This window comes from Onychostoma macrolepis, chromosome 15 (assembly GCF_012432095.1).
Source record: "Onychostoma macrolepis isolate SWU-2019 chromosome 15, ASM1243209v1, whole genome shotgun sequence".
NCBI classification, from domain to species: Eukaryota; Metazoa; Chordata; class Actinopteri; order Cypriniformes; family Cyprinidae; genus Onychostoma; species Onychostoma macrolepis.
The window spans coordinates 16,163,051-16,178,088 of record NC_081169.1 but is presented as its reverse complement, the minus strand read 5'-3'; the positions used below and the strand labels follow the sequence as shown (position 1 = coordinate 16,178,088).

At 37.2% G+C, this 15,038-nt stretch overlaps 2 protein-coding genes across 7 annotated transcripts in view; one reads left to right on the top strand and one right to left on the bottom strand.

Moving 5' to 3' along the window:
* Positions 1-246: 246 nt before the first annotated feature.
* si:ch1073-145m9.1 (uncharacterized) lies at positions 247-7,526 on the bottom strand. 6 transcript variants are annotated; one of them, XM_058799793.1, is made up of 8 exons: positions 2,526-3,055; positions 2,337-2,433; positions 2,150-2,229; positions 1,922-2,017; positions 1,048-1,160; positions 839-962; positions 479-651; positions 247-384 (listed from the first exon to the last, which is right to left on the bottom strand). In XM_058799793.1, the coding sequence occupies exons 4-8, from the start codon at positions 1,941-1,943 to the stop codon at positions 322-324; spliced, it is 495 nt and encodes a 164-aa protein (XP_058655776.1). In that variant the 5' UTR covers positions 1,944-2,017; positions 2,150-2,229; positions 2,337-2,433; positions 2,526-3,055; the 3' UTR covers positions 247-321. The 6 variants fall into 6 exon arrangements, with proteins under 6 accessions (XP_058655776.1, XP_058655772.1, XP_058655773.1 ...); XM_058799789.1 differs by lacking the exons at positions 2,150-2,229; positions 2,526-3,055 and adding an exon at positions 6,905-7,526; XM_058799790.1 differs by lacking the exons at positions 2,150-2,229; positions 2,526-3,055 and adding an exon at positions 6,925-7,526.
* usp32 (ubiquitin specific peptidase 32) overlaps positions 3,735-15,038 on the top strand; it is a 62,026-nt gene continuing 50,722 nt past the window's right edge. Inside the window, 2 exon segments of the mRNA XM_058799786.1 lie at positions 3,735-3,945; positions 11,037-11,164. Coding sequence (XP_058655769.1) covers positions 3,888-3,945; positions 11,037-11,164 — 186 coding nt within the window. The 5' untranslated portion in view covers positions 3,735-3,887.

Below are 15,038 nucleotides of genomic sequence, written 5' to 3'. Positions count from 1 at the left end.
ATCGTTTCTTTGTCAGTGGGCAAACGTACAAAATCAGCAGGGGATCAAATATTTTTTCCCCCACTGTATATATAGCCAGAGTCCTTAAATGCAGTGTTAAGGAAAGGAAGATTTTTTTTTAGGGTTTTCAAGAAAATATAAATAGATCCCTGCAACATTACTCCCTGGTAAACAGTTTTTTCTTTTCCATAAATTACATTCAACAAGCTCAGTAACAGAGATAAAGTGTTTTTTTTAGCAGCTTATTAGACCAGAAGCCTCATAAAATATGAATTTCAATCTGAAACCCTTACTACACCCTAAATGAGCCTTTAGAGATCCCTAGCTCTTCTTTTCTTCCTCTTCATCCAATAAGAATCTCAAATGGGTTACGATGCACCACATCTGCAAAATTACATTAACAGTAGTATTTACACATAAATGCCTTTATTGTGACAGTAAAAGCACACTAATAATGCTGAGTAAATATGCTCCTCACCTCAACTGCAAAGCCCAGTAAGCGTCCTGCTGTCAGCACCAGAATCCCCAGAACCTGTAACCAGTTTGGGGCAAAGAGAGTCTGCGACAGCACCTCGTACTGATAGCCATACAGCCACATGGGTAAAACATGGAGCCCTGCTATTGTCAGAATGCCCAAAGGAGTCTTGAAGCCTGCAACAAGAATAACAGCATTCATCAGGGCTTTTCACAATTAATGGGTCATTCTAAACCCAAGACTAACTTGGGTTAAAAGTGGGGTTTAGAATGACAATGGAGTTAAGTGCAATGTATAAAGACATACATCTGTGCTTTCAAACGTTTTACGGTTTAAAAAGAAAACAATAACTTGTTGCCATACCTTTTGCCATCACTGCCTGCACCCAAACCGGGCTCTCTGTGAACGAGTTCTTCCATTGGGCACCTCTGGCATTGTGGTTGCACACAAATACACACCACTCCACTGAAGACACCAGCCAGCCCCACTTCACAAGCACAGATAGCAAAGTCATTCAAACTAATACAAATATGTTTGGGACAAACATACATACCTCTGCTGTCTGAACATACATCATAAAGCATGTTCCAGAGCATGCCACGTCCTACATTGTCAATGACCACATCCAACCACGCTCCGAACCTGGAGGTCTGCTGCAGCCGACGGGCCACCCAGCCATCCACCCCTGGTGCAAAGATAAAATAATAATAAATCAATAAATGTGGTTACTAACATTCTTTAAATATACTTAAACGAATAAGTGAACAAGTAAAAAGCTTTGCAGTGACATATATTTGCAGTGCACAAGAAGCTCCAGGTTTTCCTCCAGAGTATGAACTGTGATGCATGTTATATGCTACACTTACATATTTTTAGCAGAATATATTATGTAAATAATAAGTAAGGAAGTAAAGTTTTATTATCATGAAGTGAGTAAAAGTAGAACTATAAGGATATAAAAATGCATAAACTTATATAATTTATTACTGTATCATATATCATTATAAATATTATGCCATTTATTTGAAATCATTTTAAGACATTTTGCGGCCCTCTTGTAAGTTTACTGAGGCCCCCTAGTGTTTCCAGCCCTGTTAAGCAGCCTTTGTCCTTTCTGATATTATAGTATATTACTATAGTATAATAATAATACAATAATATCGAATTTAAAAATAAAGATTCCAAAAAGGGGGCTTCCACAGAAGATCTATTTTAGATTCCTCAAAGAACCTTTTAGTGAACAGTTTTAAATTTTTATTTATTTATTTTTTAATTATTATTATTATTATTGTGAAGAACCTTTGACTAATAATAGAATCTTTTGTGCAATGGAAAGCTCCATGGATGTTAAAGGTTCCTCGTGGAACTAAATGCTAATTTAAAAAAAACATTATTTTTAAGAGTGTATGCATTTATAATTTCCCTAGCTTTCATGTAATTACCTACCATCCAATATAATTGATAACATATACAAGGGTACAAAATTCCCTGGGTCACTATACAGAATCCAGGCAATGAGAACAAGAAGAATCCGGATATAACCTATAAAAAAAAAACATTTTACATTACAAATAGCATAATACCATAATTAGAGTGCATTAATATATAGGCTATGTCAGGGGTGGCTAACTCCAGTCCTGGAGAGCCGCAGCTCCAAACATAATTAAAACTCACCTGCATGTAGCTTTCTAGTAACCCTTCAGACGTTGATTAGCTTGTTCAGGGGTGTTTGACTAGGGTTCGCCACCCCTGGGCTATGTCATAAATGCAGCTGGAGTGATCTACTATTTTTGATTCTTTAAAACGAATTCTGCTGCTGCAACAAATATACAGATGACACGTAATAATTTCTCTGACTCACCAATTACATTGGGTACATAGAAAAAGACATGAAATCCCATATCACAGGTGCTCCTCTCTGCTTCTGCAGCCTCCGCCGCGTCTATAGTAACCGTCTTCTGTGTCGGAAACAACACACATCTTAATTAAATGACTTCATATGCGCAGTAGCACCTAATTAAATTGTCATTATGATCATAAACATTTATACCACTGAGTCCACCTCTTCTCCATGTGTGAGATTTATGACAGGGCAGATAAACAGGACTCTCTTCCGGCTTTATGACAAGTTTTATAAGCGCCATTAGTGTTGCACAGACACTAGATGCCATAGGAGGGCGCTAAAAGATTAGAGTCTGAGAGATTGGATGAATTGGTGAGGTTTAATTAAGATTAATGAAAGGTTGGCGCCAAATGCGTATGGGTACAGAAGCGTAAATTTGCATTAATTACTTGTCAGAACTTATTTTGTGTAGATCATACATTCCTGAAACATTAAAGAGGCCAGACCAGTGTTGTTATTGATTGTTGCTGATACCAAAAACTGATACAAGCTGAAATAAATCAAAAGAATATATTAGATTAAAAACTTAGAAATTTTGCCTCGGCAACTAACTGAAATAAATTGAAGCTGAAGTATTAAAATGACTAAAACTCAAATAATTATAAAGTAAGAAATATAAAAACTAATAAAAAATGACAAAAGCGCATAACAAAATTACGAAACCTTATACTTAAATTATAATCAAAACGGAAAAGATTAAATATATTCAACATAAATGCTATAGGCTAATAGTTTAGTCAAAAAAAAAAAAGGATAGTAAATAATACTAGGCCTATAGTATAACGCTAAACGTTACGAAAAGGCATTTCTTAACATCATTTTACTTGCAAAAAGTTTCTAGGTGACATATTTAAGCAATGTTTAAAACATAAAAATAAACTATATGACTCAAAATGTTTTAAAACACTCAACAGGCACATTTGAATTCTATTTCGGTGGGTGATAAAATTAATAGAATTAGCTAAGGGCTCCCCAGAGCAAAAAAAGTGCTGCCTCCACACAGTGCACCATGCCAAAAAAGACATTAAATTGACCACCAGGAAAAAGCTATTGGTCTGTGAAAGTCATCATTTCATTATTAACCATTTTATTCCCATATACACAATGTCCTCGTGAAGTAAAGGAATGGTGTTTTTCCCCTGATGCAACACGGTGCAAATCGGTTAATCTGGCTCCTCACAACGACGCCAGTATCTAAAAATCAAATATCATGCACGGAAATTAAAGTCGCCGGCACGACAGCCACCTCTGGGCGCAAAGGCGTCGGTGCTGCGTTTATTGCGCGAATCTGACGCTAATACGCCCCCTGTGCTCTGATTGGACAAAACTCACGTGATCAAGTATGGAGGCGTCGGCGTTTAGACGCGTCACTCGTTGATAACGCAAAACTCCACCGCTTGACTTGATAGGAACACCATACCGAAAAAAAAAACAAAACAACGGAAAACAAGGCAACAGGCACCGGGCACACTCTGCGCATTTCTGCCATTGCCATGAAATGAGGGCACTATGGGCGCCAAGGAGTCACGGATAGGCTTCCTTTCGTATGACGAGGCCGTTAAAAGAGGTAAGAGGTTTGAGCTTCAGCGATTAACTGCGGTCAGTCAGTTACGCGGCAGCGCTAAGCTAGCGTTAGCAGCGTTAGCCAGCTAGTTAAGCCTACATATTAACTCTTTCTGCGAGCTAACAAGCCTCAACCTGTCATTTCACAGAGCTGTTATGTGAAGTAGCGGGTGTAAGGGGGCTTGGGGGACGAAGGTGGGGCTGTTTTGACTTTGGTCTTTGTGTTATTGGTGTAATGTTGCTGTCAGTGACTGCGTCCCAAAACCTAGTGAGCTGGCTACAGTTTTCTGCATCATATTCGCGTTCATAAGATGCCCCAAATCGCCTGAGAGTGCACATCACACTTGGTTTTGACACACAGCCAGTGTCTAACTAGTAGCCGACTGGAAGTGTAACTAATCTGGGCGGTGCAGGAGCGTCCATACTGACAAACAGATGTCACTAATCTGTCAACATTTCTCAACACCCCATTCGTATTTATCATGTAACCCGTCGCACTTTATCAGTTCACTCTTCCTAAGAAGAGAGTGGAAGTGCTTGTCCTGTCACACTGAAATCTGATTTTGCACTTGCTACTGACCAGTGTATCATTTCTTTGGTTGTTATTATGACGTTTGGTGTTATTTAAGGGTAATTTTCACTTTCAGAGGGAAGTGGATGTTCTTCAAGAATGATTAAGTAATTAAGAAATCATTTAAGCCTTGAGAGAAGTGATGTTTTTAATAAAGGCCTGTTGACAAGTTAATGACAGCTCAATGACAGTGTCCATAACCAAAGATGTAAACAAATATTTAAAGGGATATTTCAGCTAAAAATGAAAATCCTGTCATCATTTACTCACCCTTATTTTATTACAAACTTGACTGACTTTCTTCTGTAAAACATAAAAGAAGATATTTCGAGAAATCAGAGTCGGTGGGAATCAAAATTGTCAACATTCTTCAGAATATCTTCTTTTATGTTACATAGAAGAAAGTCATACAGTTTTTGCATACGTTAGGGTCAGTAAGTGATGTCAGAATTTCCATTTTGTTCATTTAATACTGGCAGGAAGCAAGGATACATTTGAGAGTTTGTTATTGAATTTAATTATTAAAGAGAACCGTTAACTGTCTTTGGTGGTTACCACCATCACATTTCATTTTAGACAATTTTTGAATTTGTTGACACATTAAGCTCCAGCAATGTTTACTGTTTATCAAATTTTCATGGGTGATTTTTAGTCAACAGGCCCAAATTATAAACACAGATTTGCCACGTTGATCATCAGAAAGCTACTTGGTTTTAAAGTTACTTCTGTATGTATCACTATATTATTTACAATAAACCCAATATCAGCCCAAGAAATCTCAAGAATGAGACCCCATGTTTAGATTGCAATATAGCGTGTAAATTCATCACTGACGTGGCATAAACACTGCATTAGACTTGCTTTCTCAATACCAAGGCAGTACGTCTGGTGTCTGTTTAAGATTGTGTAAGTGAGGGTTTATTTTGAGCATCACATTCTTAGGCTGCATGTGCGTTGTTTATGTCAGTATACTCTAGAATTTTTTTGGCAGTCACAATCACATATAGGCGTAACTGCTCCAGTGACCTGACCACAAGTTGGGTTTCAGGTTTCTGCGTATTTATGATCCAATTTAAATTTCTGAAACTAAAATCTGAATGTCAGTGTAGTCTGATGCTACCTGGCCTCGATGCTGCTGTGTTTATGTGTAGTGATCGGGGTGTTGAGAGCAGATACTGGCACCTGAGATCGAGTGCGTCAGCACTGCTTATCTTTCCACACCTTGATGAATAAGCAGAATTTAGCTGTTGCTTTGCATAGGCGTTATTTTCATCTTTGTTTCTCTTACCAGGAAACCACAGGCCAGGATTTACATTCTGGCCAAACCTATTACAGCTACAGAAGAATTTCTTTGCTTTATGCCTCTTGTTGACATAAGTGCTGATATAGTGTTTCACAAGCTAAAAAGGGTGTCTTGTGAGTCACCTGAGAGTGTTGAAATGTTAAAAGATTGTGTGATTATTATCCTACAGCACTGTGTGTGTGTGCCTTGATGTGTGCACGTGTGTGTTGGTGGGGAGAGGGAGTTAGCTGGCCCTGAGCCCGTTAGTAGAGGTAGAATTACTCTAATTGTTCCAGCTGCACACACACTGTGGTGGCACATTTATTTCAGCTTTTTGTGCCATGCTGCCCAACAGCCAATGTTGCTGACATAACCTCATCACAATAACATAGTGTTAAGGAGGAATGGCATTCACGTCAGCATTTTATTGTTTGCTTTATTAATGGCTAGTTCTCGATCGTGTAATAGTTTTCCTTAAATCCATTGTTTATTTTATATTGTAAATGATTTACGTGATTTTAAGGGCTCCAAAAATTATATAAATTATATAAAGTTAATTTATATAGTTCCTACTTTAAGTAGTTCCTACTTTCAAAATGGAGCAACTAATGGGTTTTCTGAATTAGACTGGTTTTGGTGTCTGACCATTTTTATTAGGTTGTTTACATTAGTTCTTCCATTCTAAAAGAGCTTGATGGAACAAAAAATAAAAATTGTCAAGGTCTTGAGATGCTTTGAAAATGTTTGTTCTAGATAAAAATCTAGATAAATTACCTGACGTCAATAATAGTAGGATGATTAGATGACCTGTCCCTACATAGAATTTTTCATTAAATAATGTCTTTAAAAAAACATTGTATTATGTTTGTAATTTGTAGCTGGAAATTTTATAGCCTTAATGTGACAGCTGGAAATTCATAAACACTTTTTCTGGAAAATGATGATGTAGCAACATCTTACATTTTACAACTATCACAAATCATTCTTTCAGTTCAAAAAATATATTACTTCGATGTCTACCCAGCAGAATTTGATCATTTTCAAAACACTGATGATTAAAACATCATATAGGCCTAAACCTGAATATTTAAAAGACATAAAAACACAGACCTATACATGATCAAAAAGACCTCTTGTCTTCATTTGTTAGTACTCCAACTGTGTCATTCTTGAAAAGGTGTGGAGACATCCATAATGCACTCGGGTTTGTTTGATTGTAATGTGAGGGTTTCAGTCCAGTGCTCATCCTCAAAGGTTTTCAGTGGCTTTCCTCCAAGGTTGAACATTCAGTATTGTTCTGTATTATAAAGGAACTTCTAGTGTCTCAGCCCTGTCGTCTGTAGCTCCCAGTCGTACAGTGAGCCCAGGCATTCCCCTGTCAGCTTGACTGAGAGAGGCTCCTCTGAGATTCCAGGCCATCGAATCCATCTGAGATAATTAAGTCTCGTCTTCAGGAATTCATGTTTATTTATGCTGCTTACCTATAAGCGTCAGGTGTCTCATTTGCACTCAGGCCGTCCTTGGAGTCCTCTTGTCTCGAATGTAAGGTTGCCACCACCTACAGACCTACATTGAAGCAGCTTACTGGGAACTCAAAGTAGGTCATGTTTCTGGGTAGTAGCGCACTGAAATTAGTTTTACTGTAGGATACAGTGTATCCTGCAGGCTTCCATCAGTAACTCAGAGCATTATGGATCTAGCTGTCTCTAAGCGCTCTGACTGGACGAGGAAAGGGAAAATCAAAGAGGCTGTGAATGCTTTAGCAGTCTGTTGCTGTGCTATTTCAAAGAGTAGAGCTGTCACTGAATTCCCCAGAGAAAGACGATATTTGCATTTCCTCGTTTCTTTTTCATCACGTTAACATGAATGCCACTGAATGTGTTCCTCCATGTTAGATTGTGTGTTTTTCTTCTTTTTGGATATTATTTTGGAGACGAGTTTAAATAAACACTAATTCAGCCAAGTACATAGTGAAGGTAGTCAGTATTATTGGAGAATAATTTAGTTCAATCAGAGAATATAGGTTACTTTGCCTCACTGTAAGTACTGTTGCTCATAAAAAGGAAAACTTCAACACTGATCACTCTATCAAGTGATCTAATTTTTCCTCCAATCACAGAATTTCCATATTGAGTAATTTATTTTATATGTATTTTTTTATTTAATTTTTTTGTGTTATTTTATTTATGAAATTGAATTTTAAAATGGTCATATAAATTACAGTAATTACTCTGCATGTTTAGTTAACCAATTCCAATGTTTCATCTCCTTCATGCATGTTTTAATTAGCTGCACTGTTATCTCCCAAGAGAACCGTCTCATGGTTTGTAGATATTACTTTGGCACCTTTGGAGAGAGTAATTTGAGAATTGCTATCGCCTTAATAGAATTGCCTTAATTGTCTCTTAATGACCTCAAAAACTGGTCAGGAGTTCTTTGTGCACATGCACAGAAAATATCTGCAGCATTAAGCATTGACAATGTCATCGACTTGTCAGTGGAACATCTGGCGCCATGATTGTGTTTATGAATTTGGGATGTCGTTCGCCTCGTCTGATGCTTTTACAGAACATTATACAGAATAATCACACGCCCTCCAGGTCTATTAGAATGCCTGTAGAGATATATTAGTGCGCATCTGCTGACCTGTCGACTTTAAAACATCTCAGATACATCGGTCTATTCCACAGACATGTCTGTGCATTCTGTATCACATGAAGAGATAGATACCTCAATGGTCAGCCTCACCTTTTGCCCTCAACAGAGTGTCTTTCTCTATAGATTGTGGCCTGGGAGAATGAATGTCATTTGAGGATTAAAGGCTTTCTCTTACTTCGTAAGAAAATCAACCTTCCTTTAGTCTTGAGGAATTTTTATGACCCTCAGAGCGCTAAACTGTTTTCTCAGGCAGTATTTTATGGTTCACCCTGTGTCACGGCCAAGAATATGCAGTGTGTTTCCTGTCATCATATCTTTCCAGCACAAAATACCCTTTTCTTCCTGGTATTATGAAGACTGGGACATGACTATTGAGCATATTTTCTGCTTAGTGGTGGAGTGATATATTGGCAAGACTGATTACTCAGCTGAAATTTCTTTTTGTATTGAGACCAATAACATTACCAAGTCTATGAAAAATGCCAAATAGTTTTATAAAATCCAAACATTCATGTTAATTCACTTTTTTTTTTTAGCCTTCAATTCATTTTAAATGGTCCTGCTGTGTATGTCACAATGCAGGACATGTCAAATAGTATTGGATGACAACTACCTGTATAGGATGTAAACGGTGTTTCTTTCCATTGACTCATTGGAAGAACCAGTTTAAGTTTGGTGTTTTGGAAAAAAAGATCAAATGTGGTGAAGCTTTCTGTGATTTGTTAATATCCTCACTATTTGTCTATAGTGATTTAAAAAAAAAAAAAAAAGTGTCCTCAACATCCTGAGGCAGACAGCTGTATCTCAGAGTGAAAATGCTCTTTTTAATGCCAAGCAATATGTGTAATGTGATTCACCATCATATGCATCTCTCCAGATCCTTGAAACAGCTCAGGGGCTTCATGCAGCTTATTAATGACAGTGAGCTGGCTCAAAGTCTCACTTTTGTGCTGAAATTGTTCTTTAACAAGATTCCATCTCAGTCGTAATAATTTTCAGTATCATTGAAGTCACATCACAATGACATGCCCACATACGCACAGAAAATATCTGCAGTATTAACAGAGGGGGCTTTTTTGGGGTCACAGTCGCTCTGTTTCAGTGATATGCTAACAACTGTTATTACAATGGAGTGGCGTTTGTAGCTTTCTTTTGTTGTGGATGTACTATTTGCTGGATAAATCCAAGCACTCTTAAAGCCATGGTTCACCCAAAAATTTAAATTCTGTCATCATTTACTCGCTTTCATGTTGTTCCAGATCTTTATGAACACAAAAACAAAACATTTTGAAGAGGAATGTTCATAACCGGACAGTTGCTTGTAGCCATTGACTTTCATAGTATCTTTTTTTTTTCCGTCTTCAAAAAAATTCCTTAAAATATCAGCAGAAGAAATTCATGCAGGTTTGGAACAACTTGATGAACCATCCCTGGATGTCTATATTATTAGTGGTATTTCAAATTCAAAGTCTGTTCTGTCAGAAAGCATTCCCATTTGCAGAGAGCATTGTGTTTTGGTCCTCTACTCTTGGCCCTGACCCTGTTATGGATGGGTCAGATAGAACAGTGCTGTGGTTTATGAGCAGGTCTGTGATGTATTGTGCTAGGCAGTACAAGGCTAAGAGTGGCGTGAAACAGCAGTGGTCTCTCCTTTAAGTGTCTAGGTTAAATACAGGCTGCAGAGGCGGTGATGTTTTAAAAGGGATGAGTGTGTGTGTGTGTGAGAGAGAGAGAGAGAGATGAAAGAGCACTGGCTGTAGTCCTTATCTGCCATCATAACTCAACATGCTTTGAGCTAGAGGAGAAATGTGCAAAGATGGCAATGACTTTGAGTTATTAAAAGAAATTTGCTCAGCAGCTACCTTTCTCAGACCTACGGCCTGTTTGCACCAAACATGAATTTTCGGCACGTAAAAACTGCATAACAAATACAGCAAATGAAATGATGAACAGCTTGATGCCAATTCGGAAATATCATACAGTTCAAAGTTGTTTCTTTTGAGGTCAACGAAGAGCTCAAAGGGATTCAAGTTTGAATCTGGCATGCGTCATGTCTCGATTTTTCTCATTTCTCTTTCCTGTTTTTATAAAAATTGGTACTTTTATTTAGCAAGGATGTATTAAATTGATCAAAATGTTATTCAAATGTATTCAGATATATATATTTTTTTAAATGTTAAATTGTAACATTTTGCATATCATACATTTACAGTTTTTACTGTATTTTTGATTAAATAAATGCAGTCATGGTGTGGACAAGAGACTTCTTTCAAAACAATGAAAAAAATCTTACTAGCCTCAAATTTTTGAATGGTAATGTATTCATTTAATAGCCTAATTAAAATGTTTACAAATTGTATTTATTTTATTTTATACAATTCTTTCAGATATTCAGACATCGTTTTTCAGAGAATGAGGGAAAATGAGCATAATTTAATGCCACATGTAAACAAGGCATCAAACCTGGTCTGAACAGGCCTGTAGACAATAGCTGATATAAAACGTCTCATTTGAAGTAATTTTTATTGATAAAAATCTCATATACTATACAGTTTTTTTTGACAACTTCCTACTGTGTTCACAGTTACCGATGTGGAGCTCAAACGTCTGCGAGATGCCTTCAAGAGGACCAGTGGCCTGTCTGTCTATATGACCCAGCAATGCTTCTACAGGGAAGTGCTGGGTGATGGAGTTCCTCCAAAGGTTGCAGAGGTTAGTCAAGCTTTGATAAAACATAAACATCATCAGAACACCTCACAGCATCATGATCTCTCTCCAGCCACCCAGTGCTTGTTTCAGTGCTGTTTCTTCATACTTTAACAGTTCTGTGAACGATTGGTCTGTTCCCCTGGTTTATTTTCTGGCAGACTACAAGTACTACATATTCATGGATGAATTTAGATTACATTTTGTGCTCAGACTTCATCCTTTAATGTACAGAGACTAAAAAAGACAAAAAAATGACACATGATTGTAGGCCTGGGCGATATGAGCAAAAATTCATATCTCTGTATTTTTTGGCTGATTTGCGGTATACAGTATATATCTTGGTATTTTCTACGCTTTTGTATTTGGATTAAACAAATAAAGTGAATGTAGCCATAGGCATATATTATGTTCAAAACGGGTTAAAATCACATTACATTCTAACATTGTAACATGGCAATCTAAAAACAAAAATAATGCTTTTAAAGCAGAAGTTAAATTTACTAAACTAAAAATGAAAATAATAATAAAAAAAGCACAGACTAATTGAGTAAAAAGGCTGTTTTGATTACCTCATTACAGTCACTTTACAGTTAGTGCTATCATACAAATACACTTACTTGTAGGTTTAAAATTCTACATATGTCACATTTATTGTCCAACTACAAATATTTAAGCAAAATGTATATTTTAGTCAGAATTATTGCACTCCTATTTCATTGAGCACCGTCTGTTTGGCGCACATGCGTGTGGCGGCGCTCGTTCAATGACGTTTGTGAAGTTCAGCGGAGAATCTCAAAGCAGAAGGTTCATGCACTTCTGACAGCAGAATGGAAATATTTCCATGGCTTTAACATTTACAGATGGAGAATATACCTGTGAAATGTAAGTTATGCATTAAGGAAAACAGCACATCTCAAACACATTAAACATCGCGAGTAGCATCTCTGTCAGCGGCACACGCAGCCTTTCTGTCAGAGCTGTTTTAATCTGCAACTAAACTATAGGCTTCTATATCTTACAAGTTTTTTTTAAAGGCCTTCATATGAAGTTTGTCACATATTTAAACAAATTGTATTATGCACTTTCTCCGCAGCAGCTCAGTCTGTGTCCTCCGCTCTTTTTTCAGATGCGCTTGTTTCAAACTACTGTATATTGATATTAATATACAGTAGTATATTTAGTATTGCCTCATATCGTATCGCTTATAAAGAATATATCGATATAACATACAAACTCGATATACCGCCCAGCCCTACATGATGGTCACAAAAGCTTACATAAACTTTTACAGCATGCAGTTCTCCACTGTTGATTTGGTGATCTTTCCATGGCCGCTGTTTGACTAAGCTATTTCGCTGTTTGTGTGCAGTTCAGTTTTGCTTTGCTGATGCTTCAAATACCCACAGTCATGTGGTTACCAATTGTAACCCAGAGAAACACAAACTGAAAGGTGGGCCTTTATGGTAAAACATGCTCACACATTATCGTCTGACATTTAAAGACTTCCCCATGACCTGACCGCTGTAACCGTGAGTTCATGTGGCCCTCTCTACCTGCCTCCTGTAACTTTACAGGCTGTTCTCTGCAAGATGAATCATTCAGAGATCCCCCTCTATTTCAGCAGAAATACCACCCCGTCTGGTCTATACTTTTACTTGTTGTCATAGGAACTAGTATTTGCAGGCCAGCCTGGTTAGTTATTTTCAGCTTGTTTCTTTGTGGCTCTTGGCCAGTTTTATTGTGAATAATGTTTCGGATCAATACTCTAAAAGCGCTTTATGAGGGGGGCATATCTCTTTGACGTTTTAGTTTTCAATTAAACGAAGTCCTTAAAACCCATTGAGGCCTTTAACAGGACTTGACTCTACAGTCATGAATCTTTCGTCAGGTATTGTTATGAACTTTCAGTCGTGGCTGCAATCCAATGAAATTCTTTCAGCAGAATAAAGCTGCCACTCATCCAAGAAAACAGAAAAAGAGAGAGATGTAGTTATGGGGTTATTTTTAGCTCTTTTCTCACAACCTTGTACTGTGACTAATCCGGGTTCTTGCCAAGCACCTTGCAATGCTTTTATCAGGTGAGTGCTGCACACATTCACATCATGTCACTTAGCACTCTGTGCTGATTTCCAGACCATTTGTTGGATCAAAGTTGACATTTTCCTCACATTTTCATCCTACACCTAGAGCTGAATCATTTCTGAAATTCTTCTTTTTAAAAAAAAAAAAAAAATGGAGATCCTGATTGTCCCACATTCAGTGCAGTCTACCTAAAGAAATCAATATTTCATCAAATTATTTTTTAAATCTATTTGAATGAATTAATGACTCACTCATAAATACTTCATTGTTTCATTACAAGATCAATCAGCATAAACTTTTTTTTATCTAGTTTATAATATAATTAAAAAAACTTTGCTACTTGTACTATGTTAAACTAACTGAGTCTTATAGCACTTGCGTATCATTGCTCTTTTGTTGATTTTGATTGCCTCCATTGTCCTCATTTGTAAGTCACTTTGGATAAAAGCATCTGCTAAATGACTAAATGTACTCTACTGTAGATGTCACTGTTAATATCCAAACGATACAATTGTATCTCAATACTTTTGTGATAATTAAAGCTAGATATACTAAACAGGGCAAATTAGCATGAGACCACAAGCCCATCTAAAATTCTGTGGATGACAAAGCACAAATTAAAGAACATAAAGACACAGCCAGATCATAGCAATAATGACCAACGCAATCTACCAAGAGCAGCTCAAATTAGCATTAGGGTTGCAAACAAGCAGAGGCAATAATAATCAGGCACAGGTAATCTACTAACAACACAGGCACAAGGTGGGTTAAGACATGCTTTTTTGGGGCGTTAAATAATGGTGTAAATTCCTGTGATTTGACTACAACAAACCTTGCATGATTCATCTAAATGCTCTCCGATAAATTTTGCGTCTGAAAGGGAGACTTCAGTTCCATATACACTAAGATCAGCCGATTTGAATATCTAAAAACATTAATGTTCTGGTGTGATCATAGTTGTCAGACAGTTAATAGAATAGAAGAATCGTTGTCATTTATAGGTGTGGGTGATATACTGGTAGACATGATTTACCAGTAGAAATTTGTCAACCGGTAGAGATTTTGGACTATCGTCTCTATCGTGGTTACATTCACACATGATGTTGCTGTGCTACGTAGTCACACAAACGTATCTTTTAAACTTAGCCTATACATGCGCGCTGTCTGAGAGACAGTTTCTGAGCGCTGTCAGAGAGGTGCACATGTGAAGACTGTGCTCATAGTTCGCTGGAGTATTGAACGCAATTATTTTTGCTGCTTTATAGGCCTTGAAAGGTTAAATACACACACTTGTATGTGTCAGAATGCCCGTCTTTGCAAGTATCATGTGTCTTCAGCGGCTCAGATGTCTCATGTTCATTATTACATCCAACAACAAAACACCTCAATCGCTTAAGAGCCATTCTTGTCTACAACCATTCTGGCTTCGAAACAATGGTGGACTGATGACAGCTCACTCAGTGCGGAGCTGTGATTAAAATAAAGCAATAAGCCCCAAGAAGCCGTGGTTTACAGTGAATTTATAACAGCTAAGGAGTGTTGTTAGGCACGACGTGAAGCAGCTTCACGGGGCTTATTGCTTTCATAAAACGGTTATTCCATATATGTAGTAAGGTTTCATAAAATAAAACGGAGCAAATAAAGAGTAATGATATTAATAAAAACATTATTCTTCTGCCAAACAATGTAGTTCCTCTGAAACTGTTGTGGTTCCAACAAAGTGGTTGCTGAGCAACACACAAATGTAAACAAAGGAGTATGTTTGTAGAGTAATTTACAACAGCTTCGAACTTGG

Coding starts and splice junctions, on each gene's coding strand:
- si:ch1073-145m9.1 (XM_058799789.1), bottom strand. CDS start 2,376: ATGGGATTTCATGTCTTTTTCTATGTACCCAATGTAATTG. Junction 652..838: donor GCAGGCAGTGATGGCAAAAG/GTATGGCAACAA, acceptor TTCTTGTTGCAG/GCTTCAAGACTCCTTTGGGC. Junction 385..478: donor TACTGGGCTTTGCAGTTGAG/GTGAGGAGCATA, acceptor GTAATTTTGCAG/ATGTGGTGCATCGTAACCCA.